This window comes from Oryctolagus cuniculus, chromosome 9 (assembly GCF_964237555.1).
Source record: "Oryctolagus cuniculus chromosome 9, mOryCun1.1, whole genome shotgun sequence".
NCBI lineage: Eukaryota > Metazoa > Chordata > Mammalia > Lagomorpha > Leporidae > Oryctolagus > Oryctolagus cuniculus.
The window spans coordinates 86,882,233-86,901,903 of record NC_091440.1 but is presented as its reverse complement, the minus strand read 5'-3'; the positions used below and the strand labels follow the sequence as shown (position 1 = coordinate 86,901,903).

Below are 19,671 nucleotides of genomic sequence, written 5' to 3'. Positions count from 1 at the left end.
ACCCAGGCATTATCCTTGTCTCATTAGTCTTGCCCACTTACCTAGTCCAGCCTCCTAGCCATACCTCCTAAATGCCATATCACCTGTCCTGCCATTGCCTTCATACAGAAAGACAATTAGTATATACTAAGTCCTCAATGCATGCCACACACTATTCTAATATACAGAATTTTGGGGTTTCTTTTACATTTTAGTCCCTCGAGCCCTATGAGATGAAGAACCTACTGAACAAAGAGGTTGTGCAGTAAATGACACAGCCAAGTTCAAACCCAAATATCTAAATAAAAAGCCCCTGAGGACTTAACCCCTACATTCTAACAACCTCTGACTTTGTCTCCCTACCTCCCACCTGGATGCCCATCCTCCCCCAGGCCACTGCAGATATCTTTCTGGAACGCAAATGTTATGATATTTCCTTGCTTAAAAATTAGCAGCTCTATATCACTGACTGGATGAGGTCCAAATTTTCTAATTCGTTATGCAAAATCCTCCATTTTTCTGCTGAAGTCAGTTCAGTAAGCATTTGAGTGCCTGCTGTAAGCAAGGCAAAATGCTAAGTCTGAAATGAGTAACATACCACCCCTGACTACTACTTCAACTACAGACACTGTGTCCCTTGGTGAAGCTGACCAAACACAGATTTCATAAAGCAACTCTCTAACACATGCAGCCACTTGCAAGGGGCATGTATGTCAGTCCCTTGGCCTAGGCTGTACCTGGTAAAATCCCACACCAACCTGAAGAGTGCCCATGTGAGGCCTCCTCTAACAAACCCCAGGCAAATGCTCCATCTTCTAAGTTCCCATAGCACTTTGTTCAAGTTACTTTCTGATAAGCAGTGGACCAGAGGTGAGGACCAGCTTCCAAATGAGAGTTCGAGCAACTTCTGAGCAAGAACTGACCCTGCCATCAACGCCTGGCATGCAGTAGGCATTTTATCAGTGGTTTGAATGAATAATGAAAAATTCCAAAATTTCATGAAGAGAGGAACAAGATACAGAATTAAGAATGTTGACACACAAGTGGGCCAAATAAAGAGCAGAGTTATTCTACTTTGGCTCTGACTTGGCCTAGATTTTATCCCTATGGGAAAACTCACATATGAGAGTTGGACAAGCTAAAAAGGCCAAACTTTGTTATTCCTGGCTCAACAAAGCTCTGACAGGCCCAACAGGATACTAGATCCCTCCTCCCCCTTCCTCCTTTACCTGCCAAAGTCCTCTTTCCAAAGGGCTGTGGGGGTGGGAAACAAATCTTTCAAAGTGCATTAAAATTGATCCACTGGTATCCAACTGCATCAGTGCTGTGTCACAGTGTGTGCAACAGAAAAATCAAAATCTTTCCTGGGAAGAAGGCCAGTTTGCAAGTAAGTACTATTGCCTCAAGAATGCGAAATTCCTAGTGAGGCCAGTTCCAATAAACTGGAGCTCACAACTGTTCCTCCTGCCCTAAGACCACTTTTCTTTCAACTTCGTTTCTGATTCTTGTGATTTAAAAAAAAAAAAAAAAAAAAGGAAAATCTATACAGGGAAGCCCATGCATGAATGTACTTTAACTCTAGGCAAATCCAAAAGTCAGGATCCATAACTGAAATACTATTAGAAACCCTACATCTAAGTTGGAAGTAGTTGTCTAAGACGTGGCATAAAGAGAGGGATGTGTTTCCTGAATGCCTCATGTTGCTTTGTGTGCAATGCTTCCAAATCAAGATCCGTATTTTGAAATTACCCCCAGGAGTTCGTCTCCAGCCTGAGGATTCCTGGGCAACAGGCTGGGGCCGATGTCCCTCCACTGCTTTCCAGGGGCACGAAATCCGACGGGGAAGCAGCTGGAGCCACACTCATTCCCAACACACACGCGAAATTAAAAAAAAAAAAAAAATCACCACCACCTCTGGTCTCCCCTAAAGAGCAAACGACGCAAAGATCCGCACCGCGGTGGCCAGAACCACCCAATGCCAAACCCCGGGCCGCCCGCCTTCCACTCGCCAGCCGGGCGCCGGGCGCCAGGAGCCAGGCGCCGGGCAGCCGTCCCCTCCTCCCCGGACCAGCCTGGCCAGCCCCGCACTCGGCTCCGCGCTGGCCCCGCAGCCCAGGCGAGCAAACGGAGCCGAGGAGGACGGCGGCTCGAGCGCGGGCTGCGGCGCTGCCCCACACCCCGCACCTGAGGCGGCTGCCGGCAGCCGGCGAAGAGAGCGCACGGCGGGGAGGGCAAGGCAAAGTTACTCACTGGGAAAGCGCGGCTGCCCGGGGCGCGCAGGGGCTCCCGGCGCCGCAGCCAGGCGCCAGCTCCCGCTCTCCGCGGCCCGCCGAGGGAGCCGGGAGTCGGCCAGGCTCCGCTCCTCCGGGAATCGCCGCCGCCGCAGTCGCGGGTTTCCCGGCAAGAAGCAAACTCTGGCCAAGACTTCACTTCTCAACCGCCCCTGCTGCCTTCCCGGGGGCGAGCGCCGGGCTGAGCGGCCCAACCCGACACGCTGCTGGGCCAATCGGCGGCGCCACAGGGCGGGGAGGGGGCGGATCAGAGGCGGATCCACCTATCAGAGAACGCAGGGGGCGGACCAGGAGGGGCCGTCATTCCTAGGTTAGAGTGAACCTACTCCGTCCCTCGCCCCTCGCCCTCCCCCACCCGCCTGGGGCTGTCCCCGCCGCTCGCCTGATTCCTCTGTGGAAGGCGCTCGGCAAGTGTGTGAGCGAGCGCCGGGCAGCCGCGGGGACAGCGGGACAGCTGAGCAGGGGACGCACGGAGCGGGGTGGGGGGAGGTCGAGGGGAACAGGTGGCGCGGGAGAGCAGGCGTGTAGGTGTGCTGGGCGAGAGGACAGCCGGGGTAGAGGGCAGCGACCGGGGCTGGCCGGCGTTAGAGAGGTTGCGGGAGCCGGGGGTGAGCAGCGGGGAGCAGCACTGAACACTCCCAGAGAGGAAGGGGCCGGAGAGGGAACCCCGCCGAGGAAAGGCTGCCGAAGCGGGGTAGGGGACGCCTGGGAACAAAGATGAGAGGGAGGTTCCCCGGGGGTGGGGTGCAGAAGGGGTAAAGAAAAGGGTGGAAGGGAGGTGCATGGCCGGGGGAAGGAAAGGACGGGGTGGGTGAGTGTGCTCCCAAACTCCCACTTCTCCCCTAAGGAAAACGGTAAACGCTTGTCCTGTGTCCCGGGGGAGATGCTTAGCTGCAAGAACCCCACTGAGTACTGTCTTGAAGCACCACGTTCTGTTAACGAGACTCAGCCCCTCCTATTTAAGGACGGTATAGCCCAAGCCTGCGGTCCCACAAGAGGTTGGATTCCCGGGAGGCCACAGGGTTCCAGTCGAGTCTAGCAGGCCGGACTTGGGTCCCAAGAAGGGAGGTGATGTGGGGGCGGCAGGTAAGGCCCTGCCCCCTTCGCCACCAGTTGGGGAGACGGTACCAAAGGTGGAGCTCGGGCGCACGCACTGTGACCGGGGCCTCCGGGTGCGACGCCAGCGGGCCCTCCGCCGCCCTCCTCCCGGCTCGCCCCGCACGCCGCCAGGCTGGGGGCGCGCCAGGTGAGCGGCTCGGGCCCGGCGCCACCGCCCTCCTCGCGCCGGGGGCGGGGCCGGGGGCGGAGCCTCCACGTCCCGCCCAGCGCCCGGACCCTGCCGCGCCGCTGCGGCTCCTCCTCCCTCCTTCCGTCGCCGCCTTCTTCCGTCCGTCGTTCCTTCCTTCCTGCCTCAGCCGCTCAGCTCGCGGCATGGGGCAGAGCCTCCGATCGGCCAGCACCACCTGAGGATCCTGGAACCGGCACCCGCGATGGAGGACGACCAAGAGCTGGAGAGGTAACGGCCGAGAAGGCGGGCGGGGCGGGCGGAGTAGGCCGCGCCCAGGCAGGGGAGCGGGCGGTACCGGGCACGCGGCCCGGCCCGGGCCTAACCTCCGCGGCCCTGCAGAGCAGCAGGGGCCCGACCCGGGACGCTGAGAGAGGGAACAGGGCCCGACGGGGAGGAGAAGGGAGGAGTCGTGGATGTGTTTGAATAGAGGCGCTCCGAGGGACAGTAGTTCTCGAGGAGGGCGGACCAGTTGGCAGAGCAGAGTTGGGTCCCGAAACTGCCCAACCCCGTTAGAACAGCGGCGTATTCAGTCCGGCTTAAGCCCCCCCGTCACTACCGCTCTCCCTCCTCCTCCGTGCAGACTGTTAGCCGTGTAGCCCTGCCTCAAAGCGCTGAGTTCTGTTTCTCCCTCCCGCTGTACTGTTTCAGCTCTTACCGTTTCCTAGCTTCCTTACCTCTTGCAAGTGGAAGCCATAGTTGGGCCTGCACATTGATAATCTGTAGTCTCTGTTTATATGCTGGAGCAATCTTGTGTTTTTCTACACCTTCAACTCCCTTTTCCTCTTCCAGCAGGGCTCACCCTATGCTATATCCCTTTCTTGTGACTCTTCCAAAAGAAATGTCTTTGCAGACACTTAAGTGTATGTTTTTCTAAGAAGATGCTCCGTGTGGCCCACGTGGATAGTTAATGGAGCAGGGAGAAACTGGAGTCAGCAAATTAAATATTCATTGGTAGAAGTGGTGGAGGCAGAAAAGAGAGAGGCTGACAGTTCTGTGTGTAATTGCTGTGGATTAGAGTAATGATGTGTGGCAATTGTGATATAGTAAATGAAAAAAAAAGCTAGTTACAATATTCAGTATGATCTCACTTTTATAAAAAATATGTGTGTAGAAAAATGTCTGGATTGAAGACCTCAATGGCCGAAGGCGAGAGGAAGACAGCCCTGGAAATGGTCCAGGCAGCTGGAACAGATAGACACTGTGTGACATTTGTTTTGCACGAGGAGGACCATACCCTAGGAAATTCTCTGCGTTACATGATTATGAAGAACCCGGAAGTGGAATTTTGTGGTTACACTACGACCCATCCTTCAGAGAGCAAAATTAATTTGCGCATTCAGACTCGAGGTGCTCTTCCAGCTGTTGAGCCATTTCAGAGAGGGCTGAATGAGCTCATGAATGTCTGCCAACATGTGCTTGACAAGTTTGAGGCCAGCATAAAGCACTATAAGGATCAAAAAGCAAGCAGAAGTGAATCCACATTCTAGTCCCTTGTGCAGGATACAAGGAGGACTAATCTCTGGGATACTCTTCTTCATGATTGTGCAGAACCCAGAATTAGAAGTTTGTGATTACAACAACCTGCTCTATCTTTCCAAAAAAAAAAAAAAAAAATGGTTCTAGCTGTTGACCCATTCATCACAGCTGTTGGAATCCCCGCAAGAACCTGTGTATTCTCCTAATAAATTCCCTCTTTTATTGAAACTATTTTTGAGTGGTTTCTGTTCCTTGCAACATCCTCAAGGATGACTTTATTTGCTTGCAGTAGAGCCAACATTTAAAGTGATAAAACAGAGCATCAGGCACCCAAAATAGTGGTTTCATCATGGGAATCAAAAGGAGTATACATTCCTGACTAGGATTGGGGTGGTGAGGCAAAGAGGAGATGGAATAGACCATTACGCAGATAGACTGGTGGGTTTCAAAAAGAAAGAAGGTCAGGATGTGGACTTGGCTTCTTAGATATTTTACTGATGAGAAAGTTGTATCCTTTTCTCTTAGGGGATTGGGTAAGGTTAGGGAATAATTTGAAAGAATTTTGAGAATTCTGGTTTCACATGAGGGTCTCAGGAGTTATCCAGCTCCATCTTTGTACCATCTATAGAATAATTGTTTACTGCCTGAGGAGAAACCTGGAATGAGCAAATTACATTTTTAGTCTAAGTAGGTATCCAACTGTAGCCTAGGGTCATATAGAAGAAACACTATTTGAGAGAAAGGACACAGAGGGAAAATACCATGTGGAGAAAATGACTTGGAAAACTTGAAATATTAGTGAAATCACATCCAAGAGCCATTGTATCTGTCTACATCTTCAACATCTTTCATACCAGTCATACCAGAACTTCCTTCTTCAATTATCCTAAATACCTGTCAACCCTAGAGCCTGAGCACTCCCATATCCCAATGCACTGTGCTTTGGGGCCTTAGTTGATCCTATTTATTCGTGTGATCCTGGGACCTAGCACAACACTGGACAGCAGGTGGACACTTAGTAAATATGAGATGAATCCCTGTAGGTAGTTATGGCATGTTAGCTTTTCAGTAACTCTTAGTTGAGCTGCCCTAGAGCCTCTTTAAAGATATTTATTTATAGAGCTTCTGGTTTGTACCTTGGGGATAGGTATAATAGTGAGACACAATAAGTGTTGCATAAGAGAAACAATATTTTTAAAAAGTTGTAATTCTGGGGAAGAAAATACAATATCAAGATAGAAAGCATGAGAGAGAATTTTGCTTTAGGTATGGAAGTCAGGGAAGCTCTTCCCAAGATTACAGGAAGAGAAGGCTCTCATGATGGAAATTAACATTGTGAGGGAATAGCATGTACAGAGGCCCTGAAGCAGAAAACTAGTGGTCTGGGAAACTGAAGGTATTGAAGGAAGATTTGATTGTAGGCAAGTAGGCAAGGATGAGGCCTATTCTCTGGACTGATGGGAGAAAGCTGGTGTGATGGGAATGACCTCTTGATTATAGTGAGGGGAAATGAATTATAGAGTGGTCAGATTAATGCAAAGACAGAACTGTAAGAGTTGAAGCAGCCTGGTACAATTAGAAGCCTATGATGGGGGAAAGAGTAGAATTTGGAACTGAATTGGTTGTACCAATTCAGGGATTGGATATGGAAGATGAGAAAATAGAAAGATGACTTACTGAGGTTAGGGCCCTAATTACTGAAATGAGAATGCTCAAAGAGGCAAAAAGGATGGGAGGTGGGAAAAATGATAGGTGATCAAATTTCTTCTTTGAACTCCAGAGGTTGTATTTATGTGAATTGAAGGTCAAGGAAGAGATCTAAGCTGGAGATAAGCTAATAAGATGATAATCCATAAAAAGTGAGTGACAGAGAGGTGGGCCCAGGACCAAGCACTTGAACAACCTCAGTATTAAAGTTTGGATAAAAGAGGGGCAACTGGTGAGGTGGTAGGAAAATGCAGAAAGTAAGAGTTGTGGAAGAGTTTCCAAGAGGGGAGAGTGATGTTGGATGAATCAGTTGAGCACAAAAAAATAGTTGGAGTTAAGGTGGAGGTCGCTGGAGGATGGACAGGGTTAGGGTTAATTTAGTGCCAGAGGGGAGTAAACACTCCTTCTCCAGAGGAATTGCTTAGTTTGAGGCTTCGCAGACAAGGAAAATTTACAGAGGATAGTGGAGAGGTAGATTTGGGTAATAGCAGGGATTAGGAAAGATCAAAAACATGGAGCAAGGAGGTAGAATATTTTCCTAGGGCAATGTAGATTCTGGAAAACCAATGTCAGTATACGGGCATTAGCACTTAAAAGATGCAAGGACACCCAAAAGTGCGAAGTAGAAAAGGAACAAAAATTTCTTTGCCACTCCCAAAATTTTGCCCATGGTTGGACCTGTAGAAATAGTAAACAGGATTCTTTGCCTGCAGTTTTAATTTCTTTGAACCAAAGCCTGTCAGGAGATGGAAACAAAATCCAATTAGTAAACACAGAATGATCATAGTAGACTGAACTAATAATAAAGAGTATACATGGAAAAGTGCACCCACAAGTGACTACCCACCACATTTTGATCATGCCTAAAAGGGTTTATTGTCATTGATCATGTGGCATGTGGTCTTGAACCTGGGGTAGCCTTGAACACAGGTTCATATAAAACACCTTCAGATGGCAGATGGGCCAAGGGAAGAAACAGGGCAGGATAGCCAAGTGTCCCACATATGTGAAAGGAATCACTGTGTGAAGTCTAGGAATCGAGGGAAATCTCACTTTGTCTACACAAGGATGAGGAAAAAGGATGTGTTATATTTGTATATTCTGTGAGAAAATACCTTGATCATGTCTCTGATTTGCTCTCTTACTAGCATTTCACAAAAATCATTCAAGGTCAGAAATTCTGTTCAGCTGTGAATTATGCTTTTTAAAGAGCCAATTATTCAACAATATGATTACATACCAAAGGCTTTTAATACCTAATTCTGAGTACTTACCTAGCACTTTCCATTTTCAAAGCACTTTAAAAACTAATTATTTATAAATTGCATGTAGCTATAACACCTAAGTGTTCTAAATTAATAGACATAACACACAGGTTCCTATAAAATCTCTGTGGAGGTGAAAAGGTGTCTACATAAAAAATGACCCAGTCAGTACTAATCCAAAGTGTGTCTTGCATTTCAAGAAATACGAAAGCATATTAAGTTCTGTTTCCCACTCTTTCTGTTTCCCTTAATTATTTGTTAATATTACAGTCTGCAGATCACTGGACAAAAGTCATCTTTTAGGTTAGCATAATTTAGAGTTGGAGGCAATCTTTGTGCCACCTTCAAAATGAGCTCCCAGAAGTTTACCCAAATCTACCTGTCTGCTTTGAAGTATTTGTAAAGGCCTGCAGTTCCAGACCTTTTCCACTCAAATTCTCAATGCTGATTTTCATTTTGCTACTTTTAAAATTCATAATCTGCTGCTATAGTTACTGTGTGGTTATGTATTTTTTTCATAATGCAATTCAAGAGTTGTACATATGAAAAAGAAAACAAATTGTATTTACAGTGAAGTGACCTAATGTACTGTACAGGGGATTATGACTGGATGTACAATGGAATAGATGAGAGATGATTGAAGAATTGATTGTAATGAGCTCCCACTCTGCCAGTCACTGTCTTGGCACTGAGGATAGCAAACCAGACAGGCACAGTCTGCCTGTTAGTAACTCACAGAGTTAGAAAGTTGGCATAAAATTGTGTTGCAGAGTAAATGATTTCCTCTTTCCCAGAATAAAGGAGCTATTAATGGTGCTTGAACTAGGAAGTGTCATAAGTTTGGGTTTTTTGACCCATGCTTATGCAGAAAGGATGATTGGAAGGAAACACAGGAGGACAGCAGGGAGTTAGGTTGCATTTGGAATAATCCAGGGGTAATGAAAGGAAGGTATAATTGTAGCGATGGAGATAAAGGATGAACATAAAACTCTGCTGAAAAATAAGTAACTTAAGAATCAGATTCTGTATAGAATTAAAGGTGAGAGAACGGTTGAAAATGACCCCAGAATTCTTGGGAGCCCCATATCCATGTTCACTTACCCCTTTATTTCTCTGCCATTCCCTCAGACCAAAAAGCACACCAGTATTTACCATCTCCTCTCCCCTACAGTCTGTTCCTACTTAGGAGAGTCAGTGGAAATGGGAGCTGTAGTCAGGAATAGAACTCAAATACTCTCAATAGGATATGGGCATCTTAACCCTAGGCCAAATGTCCACCCCTGTTCTATAATATTGACCAAGTACTATATGCAGATGCAGTTTAGGGACTAGGAATACAAGGAACAGGTTGGCTCACATGTGGTTTATTTTCTAATATCAAAGACAGAAAATAAAGAAACATGGATACATATATAATCCAATTTTAGTTAAAAGAGGAAGTGAAAGAATGATAGCAGTGAGAAATTGAACAATTAGTGACAATTAAGTCATTTATTTGAAAGGCTGAGTTACAGAGAGGCAGAGAGAGAGGGAGGTCTTCTATCTACTGGTTCACTCCCCAGATGGCCACAACGGCCATCAAACCAGGAGCCAAGAGCTTCTTGTCCACCATGCAGCTGCAGGGGCCCAAGGACTTGGGCCATCTTCCACTGCTTTCCCAGGCCATAGCAGAGAGCTGGATCAGAAGTGGAGCAGCTGGGACTTGAACCGGCGCCCATATGGGATGCCAGCACCACAGCACTGTCCCCAAGGCTGTATCATTTGAGCAGAGAAAAGGAGACCAAAAACGAGAGTGACGCCCAGAATTTTAAAAAGAAACCTTAATATTATGAAACTTTTGAAAGAAATAAGCAGTTTAAATTTGTGTCTCTGTATGTGTGTATGTTTTTTGTTTGTTTTTTGTGTGTGTGTGGTTTTTTTTGTTTGTTTGTTTTTTTTGACTGGCAGAGTTAGAGACAGAAAGTTCTTCCTTTTCCATTGGTTCACTCCCCAAATGGCCACCACGGCCTGTGCTGTATTTCCTCCTGGTCTCCCATGTGAGTGCAGGGCTCAAGCACTTGGGCCATCCTCCACTGCCTTCCTGGGTCACAGCAGAGAGCTGGACTGGAAGAGGAGCAACTGGGACAGAATCTGGCGCCCCTATGGCGACTAGAACCTGGGGTACCTGAGCCGCAGGCGGAGGATTTGCCTAGTGAGCCGCGGCGCCGGCCATGTGTATGGTTTTTATTAGCGCCTAAATGTGTGTTGCTTTTAATCTATGTGTGTATTTTTTAAAAATTTGAGGGGCTGGCTCCCTGGCATAGTAGGTTAATCCTCTGCCTGCGGCACCAGCATCCCATTTGGGCACTGGTTCTAGTCCTGGCTGCCCCTCTTTTAATCCAGCTCTTTTGCTATGGCCTGGGAAAGCAGTGGAAGATGGTCCAAGTGCTTGGGTCCCTGCACCTGCATGGGAGACTGGGAAGAAGCACCTGGCCACTGCTTCGGATTGGCACAGTTCTGGCCATTGTGGCCGTTTGGGGAGTGAACCAACAGAAGGAAGACGTTTTTCTCTGTCTCTCCCTCTCACTGTCTGTAACTCTACCTCTCAAATAAATAAATAAAAATCTTTATAAATTTTTTAAAGATCTTTAAAATCTTTTAAAAATTATTTGAAAGGCAGAAAGAGAAAGAGACAAATACAAAAAAAAAAAGATCTTGTATCTACTGGTTCACTCCTGAAGTAGCCACAACAGCTGGTGCTGGGTCAGGCCCAAGCCAAGAGTCTAGAGATCCATCTGCGTCTCCTATACATGGGTGATGGGCCCAAGTACTTGAACTATCATATGCTGCTTTCCCAGGCACATTAGAAGCTGAGTAGATGGGATTCAAACCAGCATTCCAACATAGGATGCTGGTGTTACATGTGGTAACTTAACCTGCTGTACCACAATGCCAGCCCTCGGAGAGGGATGTTTTAACTATTAATTTAGATAACATATTCAAAGTGCTTTAGGATAGTGCCTGACATGTGTAGCATATTCTCTATCAATGTGAACAATTAATGTTACGAATTCTGTTAAGCAAGCTGATTTGGTCGTATTTCTTGGTGTAAATTTTGAAACAAAAAACCTTAATGGCCTTCTGGGGTTTTTTAGCCAAAGACAGCACTTTTCTACAAATCTGAGGTTACCAGTCTGTTACAGATTTTGAGTAGATATTTTAAAATAGCATTCCTATTTATAGAATAGAGATAAAAGTGAAAGATAAATGGATTGTGTTTCTCTTCTTTTCAAAAATAAACTGATTCTGATGGAACATTCCTAATCCTTCCCAAGCTTCAAGATAAAGATTAAGAAGAAGGAAAAGCAAATCTAGCAGATGGATACCTGTTTTGGTGCCAGGTATCTAGAATATTGGTCAGAGGCCAGGGCTCATTCTGGGTTGGTGAGCCTAAAACTGCTTAATATAGACTTTATTGATATTTTCCTCAGTAAATTCTCTGTATGTTAGCATATGTCAAAAAAGAAAACCTATGTGGGTGCATTTCTAAGTTTTTGCTTCCTGACTTAGGTAAAACCTCAAAAAAAAGAAAAAATATAGAAAATACCTCAACCAATTCTATTAAAAGGACTCTAAGAGAAAGTCAAATTGCCTGGAGCATCTAATCAGGCAGAGTCTGAACCACCTGGCTTAAATAGCAGTTTGGGGTTGGGTTTTTGTTTTTATTTCAAGGGTAGGAAAGACTTGTCTTTTCCCTAGAGACCTTTCTTTGAAGGCAGTGTCATATAGAGGCAAAGGTAGGGACTGAATTTGGAGGGCCTGGTGGCTCCATCACTCAATGGCTTATAAATGTGAGGGAATCTACCTTTCTGAGCCTCAGTTTCCTTATCTGTAAAATTGGACTAATAAAATAGCACCTACTTCATAGGACTATTGTGATGAATGAGTGGTGGTAGAATAATAGTCTTCACAGTATTGGTTGTGTCTCATTGACCACAGGAGCCCTCAGGGCTTGCTCATTTGAGTTGGCCATGTCTTCTTTCCACGTTTATCACCTGTGACTGGTTACCAGGCTGCCTGACTTCTTTAAGTTATGTTGAGCTGTTCCCTGTTTCTGTTCTTGGCACTTGTTCTTTCCTGGAACTCTCTTCCCTTAAATCTTTTTTTTTTTTTTTTTGGGGGGGGGGGGGACAGGCAGAGTTAGACAGTGAGAGAGAGACAGAGAGAAAGGTCTTCCTTCCATTGGTTCACCCCCCCCAAATGGCCGCTACGGCCAGCGCGCTGCCCAATCTGAAGCCAGGAGCCAGGTACTTCCTCTTGATCTCCCATGCAGGTGCAGGACCCAAGCACTTGGGCCATCCTCCACTGCCTTCCTGGGTCACAGCAGAGAGCTGGACTGGAAGAGGAGCAACCAGGACAGAATCCAGTGCCCCAACCAGGACTAGAACCTGGGGTACCTGTGCCACAGGCAGAGGATTAGCCAAGTGAGCCACGGTGCTGGCCCCCCTAAATCTTCACATGGCCTTTCCCAGGTAATTTGCTCATACCACTGTATTAGTTACCCATTGCTGCATACAGATTACTCTGAAACTTAGTGGCAGGAACAACAGACATCTCCCACAGTCTGTGAGTCAGGCATCTGGGTGGCCTTGGCTAATGATCCTGATGTGGAGTCACCTGGCTGCCATTGTGAGGCCCACCTGGTGAGGATTCAGTTCCACTCTTGTGAAACTACTTGATTTCCATGGCAGCTGCCTGGCCCCAGAGTAGGAAATCCAAAATAGTTAAACTCAAGCTGGAAGCCAGCCTTCTTATACACTAATCTCACAAGTGACATCCATGAATCAGTAAGTCTAGCCCACACTCAAGGGGAGATTATGCAAGATCTGAATACCAGAAAATGGGATCCTTGGCACCATGTTCGAGGCCACCTCCCACAGCCACCTCTGAAATAGTATGTGTGCATGTATGCCTACATACAAGCCTCCATCACCGTCCATCCCGTTGGCTTGCTGTATTCCTTCATAGTGCTCATTATTCACTGACATTACATTGTATATTTATCTGTTTATTGTTTTGTTTTTTAAAGAAAGCATCGGTTTGGAGGGGAGTGTTAGGGAAGAGTTTATATAGGACTCTGGGCATTGAGATTTTTTTCTAGATTTATTTATTTATTTATTTGAAAGAGTTACCAGAGAGAGACAGAGAGGTAGAGGCGGGGCCGGGGGGGAGGTCTTCCATCCACTGGTTCACTCCCCAGTTGGCTGCAATGGCCAGAGCTGCATCGATCAGGAGCCAGGAGTTTCTTCCAGGTCTTCCCATGCAGGTGCAGGGGCTCAAGGATTTGGACCATCTTCTGCTTTCCCAGGCCATAGCAGAGAGCTGGATAGGAAGTGGAGCAGCTGTCTCGAACCAGCATGGAATGCTGGCACTGCAGGCTGGAGATTTAACCCACTGCACTATAGCGCTGGCCCCTAAGATTTTTTTTAAATTAGAAAATGGAATTTAAAACTGAGTTGCATTGCTCCATAAATTACCCTCTATGCCACAGCACTGCCCCTGTTTATTGTTTAAGTCAAATAAAGGCTCCCTGAGGGCAGCCACACTATCCTTGTTTGCCTCTATGTCCCCAACACATAAAAGGCCATGTGAGATGCACAAGCTGGCTCTCATTAACATTCATTCAAGTCAGTGAAGGAATGTATGACTGTCACAACAGAGAGGAGAAACTGCAAAGAAGGACTACTGATTCATAATGACATACTTTGTTCACTCATCCACTGATCCTTTTATATTCAGAGAGCCACCAGAATACAAGTCCTAGGAAAACAAAGTTCTTGAGTGAGGAATGAACCATGCCTGTCCTGTGGCTTCAGTGGGATGAAGAACTGGGTTGACTCTGTCATAGACAGCCTCAGTAAAATTGGTTCCATTTCATGTGTTGTTTCAGTGAATGTCCACTCTCTGTCCTCAAGAGTCTTTGGCACTGCCGTCCTCACCACCTTTATCCTGTGCTCTGTCATCTCTCTGTCTAAAATAAAATATCTCCCACTTAGGTTGATCAAGGACATTTTTATTTTGAAAAAGCAGTAAGGGAGAGTGATAGGGATTTTCTTTGGGATCTTATCCCCTACAGAATTTTGGTGAAGCAAAAGTTGTAGGATTATTATTTTGGGTACCATGAGGTAAACTTCTAAAGATCTAGGTCTCAGGTATGCTGTCTTTTCAGTGCCAAGTACTATATCTGTTCCCTAACCAGCTGTCTCATGAATCTGTGCCTTTATTGCAAATAGGATCACTATAAAAATACGGAGTCCATGCATTTAAAAACACTGATTTATTTTTATTTGAAAAGGAGAGAGATATCTTCTATCCTCTGGGTAACTGCCCTGCCCCCGCAAAATGCTCACAACAGCCAGGGCTGGGCCAGGCAGAGTAAGGGTCTCTCATGTGGGTGGCAGATACCCAAGTACTTGGCCAACACCTGCTGCCTTCCATGGGTACACATTAGCAAGAACCTGTATTGGAAGTGGAGCCTAGACTCAGACCCAGGAATTCCAAAATCAGATGAGGAATCACAACCGGTGTCTTAACCACTGTACAAAATGCCCACCTCCATGCATTTAAAAAAAAAAAGATATTAGTAATTTACTGAAAGAGTTACAGAGACAGAGAGAAGAGAGATCTTGTATCTGTTGGTTCATTCCCCAAATGGCCACAATGACCAGGGCAGGGTTAGGTTGAAGCCAGGAGCTGGGAGCTTCATCTGGGTCTCCCACGTATGTGCAGGGGCCAAAGCACCTGGACCATCCTCTGCTGCTTCCCACCCCCAGGCACACTAGCAGGGAGCTGCTGGGGCACAAATCTGCACCCATATGAGTTGCCAGCATCGCAGATGGTGACTTAACCCATTGCACCACATCACTAGCCCCACCACCCCCATGCATTTTCTAAAAGTAGCTATTTAAGACCCTGTGTTTTAGGCACTGGGGGTGCAAAGATTAATCTCATTTGGCTCCTGCCTTTACAGGGCTAGCATTGTGGTTGCACCAAAGAGCTATGAATTATTGAACTCTTAAAGGATATGTGACATTTCTTCCACATCTTTGTTTAAAACTACAGCCCCTCCCCTAAAACCTTTACCCTACAAATCTTTTCTGTAGTATTGTTACCATCTATTTATTTATTATATAATATCTGTTTTATACACACATATATACGCTAATGTAAGCTCCAAAGGACAGAGATTTCTGTGTGAATGTTCAGTGTTGTTTCCACAGCCTCTGGAACAGTATCTGGCTCTAGTAGATGCTTAAAAGATGTTTAATGCAGAATGAATAAAAGATGGATTCTGATGTTTTTCATTGGATATCCTAGGAACTGAACTTGTATTTGGAAGCCTGAAATAACTATTTTGTAATCTTGGAATTGAAAACTACAAATGTGTGGTCATACAAGTATGTCTTTAGCTCTGTCATCTGTCACATGTGGAAGATAGGAAACTAGGCCCGTCCTGGTGATGTTGAAGCTATGAGTTCATTTAGATGAAAGGTAGTCTTGATTAGAGCAGGCAAAGATAGGATGCCAGAAGAGTAGGGATACTGCCAGTTTGTGAGCCTAGAGAGGTCACCAGAACTGAGGAGAACTGAGCATGTTGTTGATACAGAAATAAGAAGGCAGGGCTCTGAATTTGGAGGACAAATTTGGCTGCACAAAGTGCATCTCACATTACTGAGAAATGACCCCTAAGGCAGACATGTTGGTTTTCTGAGTACCTAATAACTTTTTTTTTACAGGCAGAATTAGAGAGAGAGGTCTTCCGTTGGTTCCCCCCCAAAATGGCCACTAAGGCCAGCGCACTGCGCTGATCCGAAGCCAGGAGCCAGGTGCTTCCTCCTGGTCTCCCATGCGGGTGCAGGGCCCAAGCACTAGGGCCATCCTCCACTGCCTTGCCCGGGCCACAGCATAGAGCTGGAGCACCTAATAACTTTATATTTTAACTGTTGGTCTCAAACTTGGGGACTTCACAGAGCAGTAATATGTCAAAAAAATAAAATAAAATGTAATGTTTTATTTTTGCCTTGCTTTATAAGAAGCACTTTCCTGCATCTTGGTGGAAATTGTCAGAAGTCACAGTTTTTATATGGCCTGAAGCACATGAAGGACAAAGAATTAAATGGAGTGTTCTGTAATTTGATGTCTGTTGTGCCATTTGTATATCATTTGTTCTACAATAAGATGAACATACTGTTGTAGTTTTTCCTTGGATGCACATGTGCATTTAGTCCACAACTGTTACTTTCTCATTACCTTACCTAATAAGTTTTTTGGGACCTCAATAGATTTTAATTGGAACTCAGGTTAGTTAAGGCTCACATATCATTGAGATTCCTCATATAAATATATTTCACATCCTAGTCTGCTTGCTTACTCTTCTCTGCATACTTAAGCATAAATCCTGGTGCTTGGAATACTTAATAGTGTTTTGGAGATGTGGGCTTGACTTAATTCATTCTCTGACTATGAGGAACAGTGAGTACAGTCATCATGTTCTGTGTCAAAATAAATGAGTTGAATTTGTCTTCTGCATCAGACCTTGCAATTAAGTCTTCCAGACTTGGTACTACAGTTTTATGCTTCCTGTCTGCTTGTTTATTGATGTGGCAAAGATTGTACTTTGTCCTTAAATGGATGGGGAAAATTAGGGATTCTGGGAGCCTAGGGTTAGAAACTGTTCTGCTGAAAACATGTCTTTAAAATGTCAACCCACAAGTGTGTGGCTTTCTGCTGCCCAAACTTTCAGCAAGCAAGCAGAGGGTGCCCTTCCTATTTGCTGATTCTAATAAGTTGGACCCCATCTGAGAGTAAAGTGCTGAAGAACAAGCCAGAACAAGAGGATTGTAGGTAGGATTATTCCTGACCCAGAACAGACAGCCTAATAGACACATGCCTGTTACTGTAAAGTGGGCAGACTGGCCTTGCCAAGGGGGTAAACCTGTTTGGTCTTCCTAAAAGACAGATGATGTTTTCCCATTTATGACAAGGAACCTGAGGTTAAGTAACCAGCCCAGGGTTACACTGCTGGCTACTAAACAGACATGAGGCCATGACTGCCTGATAAAGGTCAGAATCCTTGAGGCTGCTGATGTTACCTCCCTGAAACACGTGTGAAGACAACAAACTCTGCTGAATCATTCATATGCTTCAGAGAGTACAGTGTAAGGGGCGATATTATTGACTAGTATTTTAAATCCAGCCTGAAATATGTTGGAAAAGGGGCTGATTTTTGTAAATCTTAAGATGAGTTGGAGAGTATCTGGTGAAGAACCCAGATAAAGGCTGGTTCATAAAAATATTTCCATACTGTTAAACTTTATTGGCATTATCTTTAAATACATTCACATTTAACTTTTTCATCTGTGTTGTACCAAAGCTCCCCCTGGTATCCCTAAAATATAGAAAACATCTTCATGGATTGAGTTTAATAAAGTACAGGAATGTGTATGGACTCTGAGTGTGAAGTCGGAAGTTTCTAGATCAGAGTCACCTGTGCCCCTTTCTTTTTGATCTTGGACAAGTTAGTTTCCCTAAGCTATGGTTGCCTGACCAGTGAAAGGGGAATGCTACGGTCAAGAATTCTGTGAGTCAGTGAGTTAGTGTATTTTATGCTGTAACTCACTGTGCACGTGCTAGATTAGTGTTTCTACCAGTACTAAATTATAGCCCTCAAAACTATAACTGTAAAATAATTATTTTGTAAAGATTTATTTATTTATTTGAAAGTCAGAATTACACACATAGAGAGCAGAGGCAGAGAGAGAAGTCTTCCATCCGCTGGTTCACTCCTCAATTGGCTTTAACGGCCAGAGCTGCGCCGAGCCAAAGCCAGGAGCTTCTTCCAGGTCTCCCACATGGGTGCATGGGCACAAGGACTTGGGCCATCTTCCACTGCTATCCCAGGCCATAGCAGAGAGCTGGATCGGAAGAGAAGCAGACAGGACTAGAACCAGTGCCCATATGGGAAGCCGGCACATCAGGCCAGGGCATTCACCTGCTGCGCAATAGCACCAGCCCCAAAATAATTATTTTTTAAAGTTCTTAAAATAGTACCTTACATGGGTTTGGTGATTTAGAGTTAGAAAGTAACTGTATAATTGTATTTACTCTCCATAAGAACAGCAGAGGGCTGGCGCTGCATCTCACTAGGCTAATCCTCCACCTGTGGCGCTGGCACCCTGGGTTCTAGTCCCAGTCGGGGCGCCGGAGTCTGTCCTAGTTGCTCCTCTTCCAGTCCAGCTCTCTGCTGTGGCCTGGGTGTGCAAGTGGAGGATGGCCCAGGTCCTTGGGCCCTGCACCCACATGGGAGACCAGGAGGAAGCACCTGGCTCCTGGCTTTGGATTGGCGCAGCGCGCCAGCCGCAACAAGCTGGCCGTAGCGGCCACTTGGGGGGTGAACCAACAGAAAAAGAAAGAGCTTTCTCTCTGTCTCTCTCTCTCACTGTCCACTCTGCCTGTCAAAAAAAAAAAAAAAAAAAAAGCAGAAAAATCTCCATTTTATAAATTTTAAATGACACAAGGGCTAATAAATGGCAGAATTGTAGCTGCTTTCTCATTTTTTAATGTAACTCAGACATGTCTCAGTTCAAACCAATGAAGTGGAAACTGCATAATCCCTTTTCTGAAGGGATCAGGAGATGTGTTAAGGTCAGTCATTGGGGTGATTCTTCCCAGTCTGGAATTCTCAAGTAAATTCTTCTTGTTTCAGATGCAGTTATCACAGATTGGTCACAGCACTGGAGTAGTGTTAGTGCTGGGACCTGTGGTATTGTCCTCTAAATGGCCCTGGGTCAAAATATTAAAATTATGCTCTGTCCCTTCATCATTGCACCTTAGAGGGACCATAATGGGCCACCCTAGGTTCCTGGAGAGGTAAGAGAAATATTGATGATTTTGAGGTAAACATTTTTTAAAGATTTATTTATTTGAAAGTCAGAGTTACACAGAGAGAGGAGAAGCAGAGAGAGAGGTCTTCATCTGCTGGTTCATTCCCCAGTTGGCCGCAATGGCCAGAGCTGTGCCGATGGGATGCTGGCACTTCAGGCCAGGGCATTAACCCACTGTGCCACAGTGCTGGCCCCTTGAGTTAAAATTTTTTAAAAAGGCAAATAATTATTTAGTCTTAGATAAATTGTTAACTTCTGTAAACCACAGTTTCCTTGGCTTTATATGGCAAAGTTACACTAGATGACCTCTAAATCTAACACATGGGAAACTTTTATTTTTTTTTAAAGATAAATATAGTTTTGTATGTAATCTTTGAGCATTATAAGCTATTTCTTTGCAAACTATAGTGAAAAGAGCCTTATGAAACCTTAGATTCAGGACTTCTCTGGATTCACTAAGTATATAAGAGTTAACGTAGGAGTTTATTGTGTGGCCCCATTTCTTTTAAGCAAAAGCTAGGAGAATTGTGAATTTAGGGCTTCAGTATTTCAGATGAGATGTGAAAATATGGTCCCAAGCATTTGTGTTAAAAATGTAATATCCTTTCCTAAGTATAAGAGTGCATTAGACTTTGGGAGGAAGCCAAAATGTGCTGTTTAGATGCTCGGTCTGATCTGTCTCAGAATTTTCTCCTGCAGTCTCCATTGTGTACCTATTCTATTTTTAACTCAGTTCTAAACCC

General features: G+C 45.4%; 2 protein-coding genes across 5 annotated transcripts in view; one reads left to right on the top strand and one right to left on the bottom strand.

Moving 5' to 3' along the window:
• The window catches only part of LNX2 (ligand of numb-protein X 2), a 94,579-nt gene extending 92,140 nt beyond the window's left edge, over positions 1-2,439 (bottom strand). For 2 of the 4 annotated variants that reach the window (XM_008275210.4, XM_008275213.4), the window contains exon 1: positions 2,230-2,439. The gene's annotated coding sequence lies outside the window, so the exon portion shown is untranslated. The remainder of the gene's footprint in view (positions 1-2,229) is intronic. The other 2 variants (XM_008275212.4, XM_008275211.4) reach the window with 2 other exon arrangements.
• Positions 2,440-3,607: 1,168 nt separating this feature from the next.
• POLR1D (RNA polymerase I and III subunit D) overlaps positions 3,608-19,671 on the top strand; it is a 53,000-nt gene continuing 36,936 nt past the window's right edge. The window contains exon 1 of the mRNA XM_051834138.2: positions 3,608-3,786. Coding sequence (XP_051690098.1) covers positions 3,761-3,786 — 26 coding nt within the window. The 5' untranslated portion in view covers positions 3,608-3,760. The remainder of the gene's footprint in view (positions 3,787-19,671) is intronic.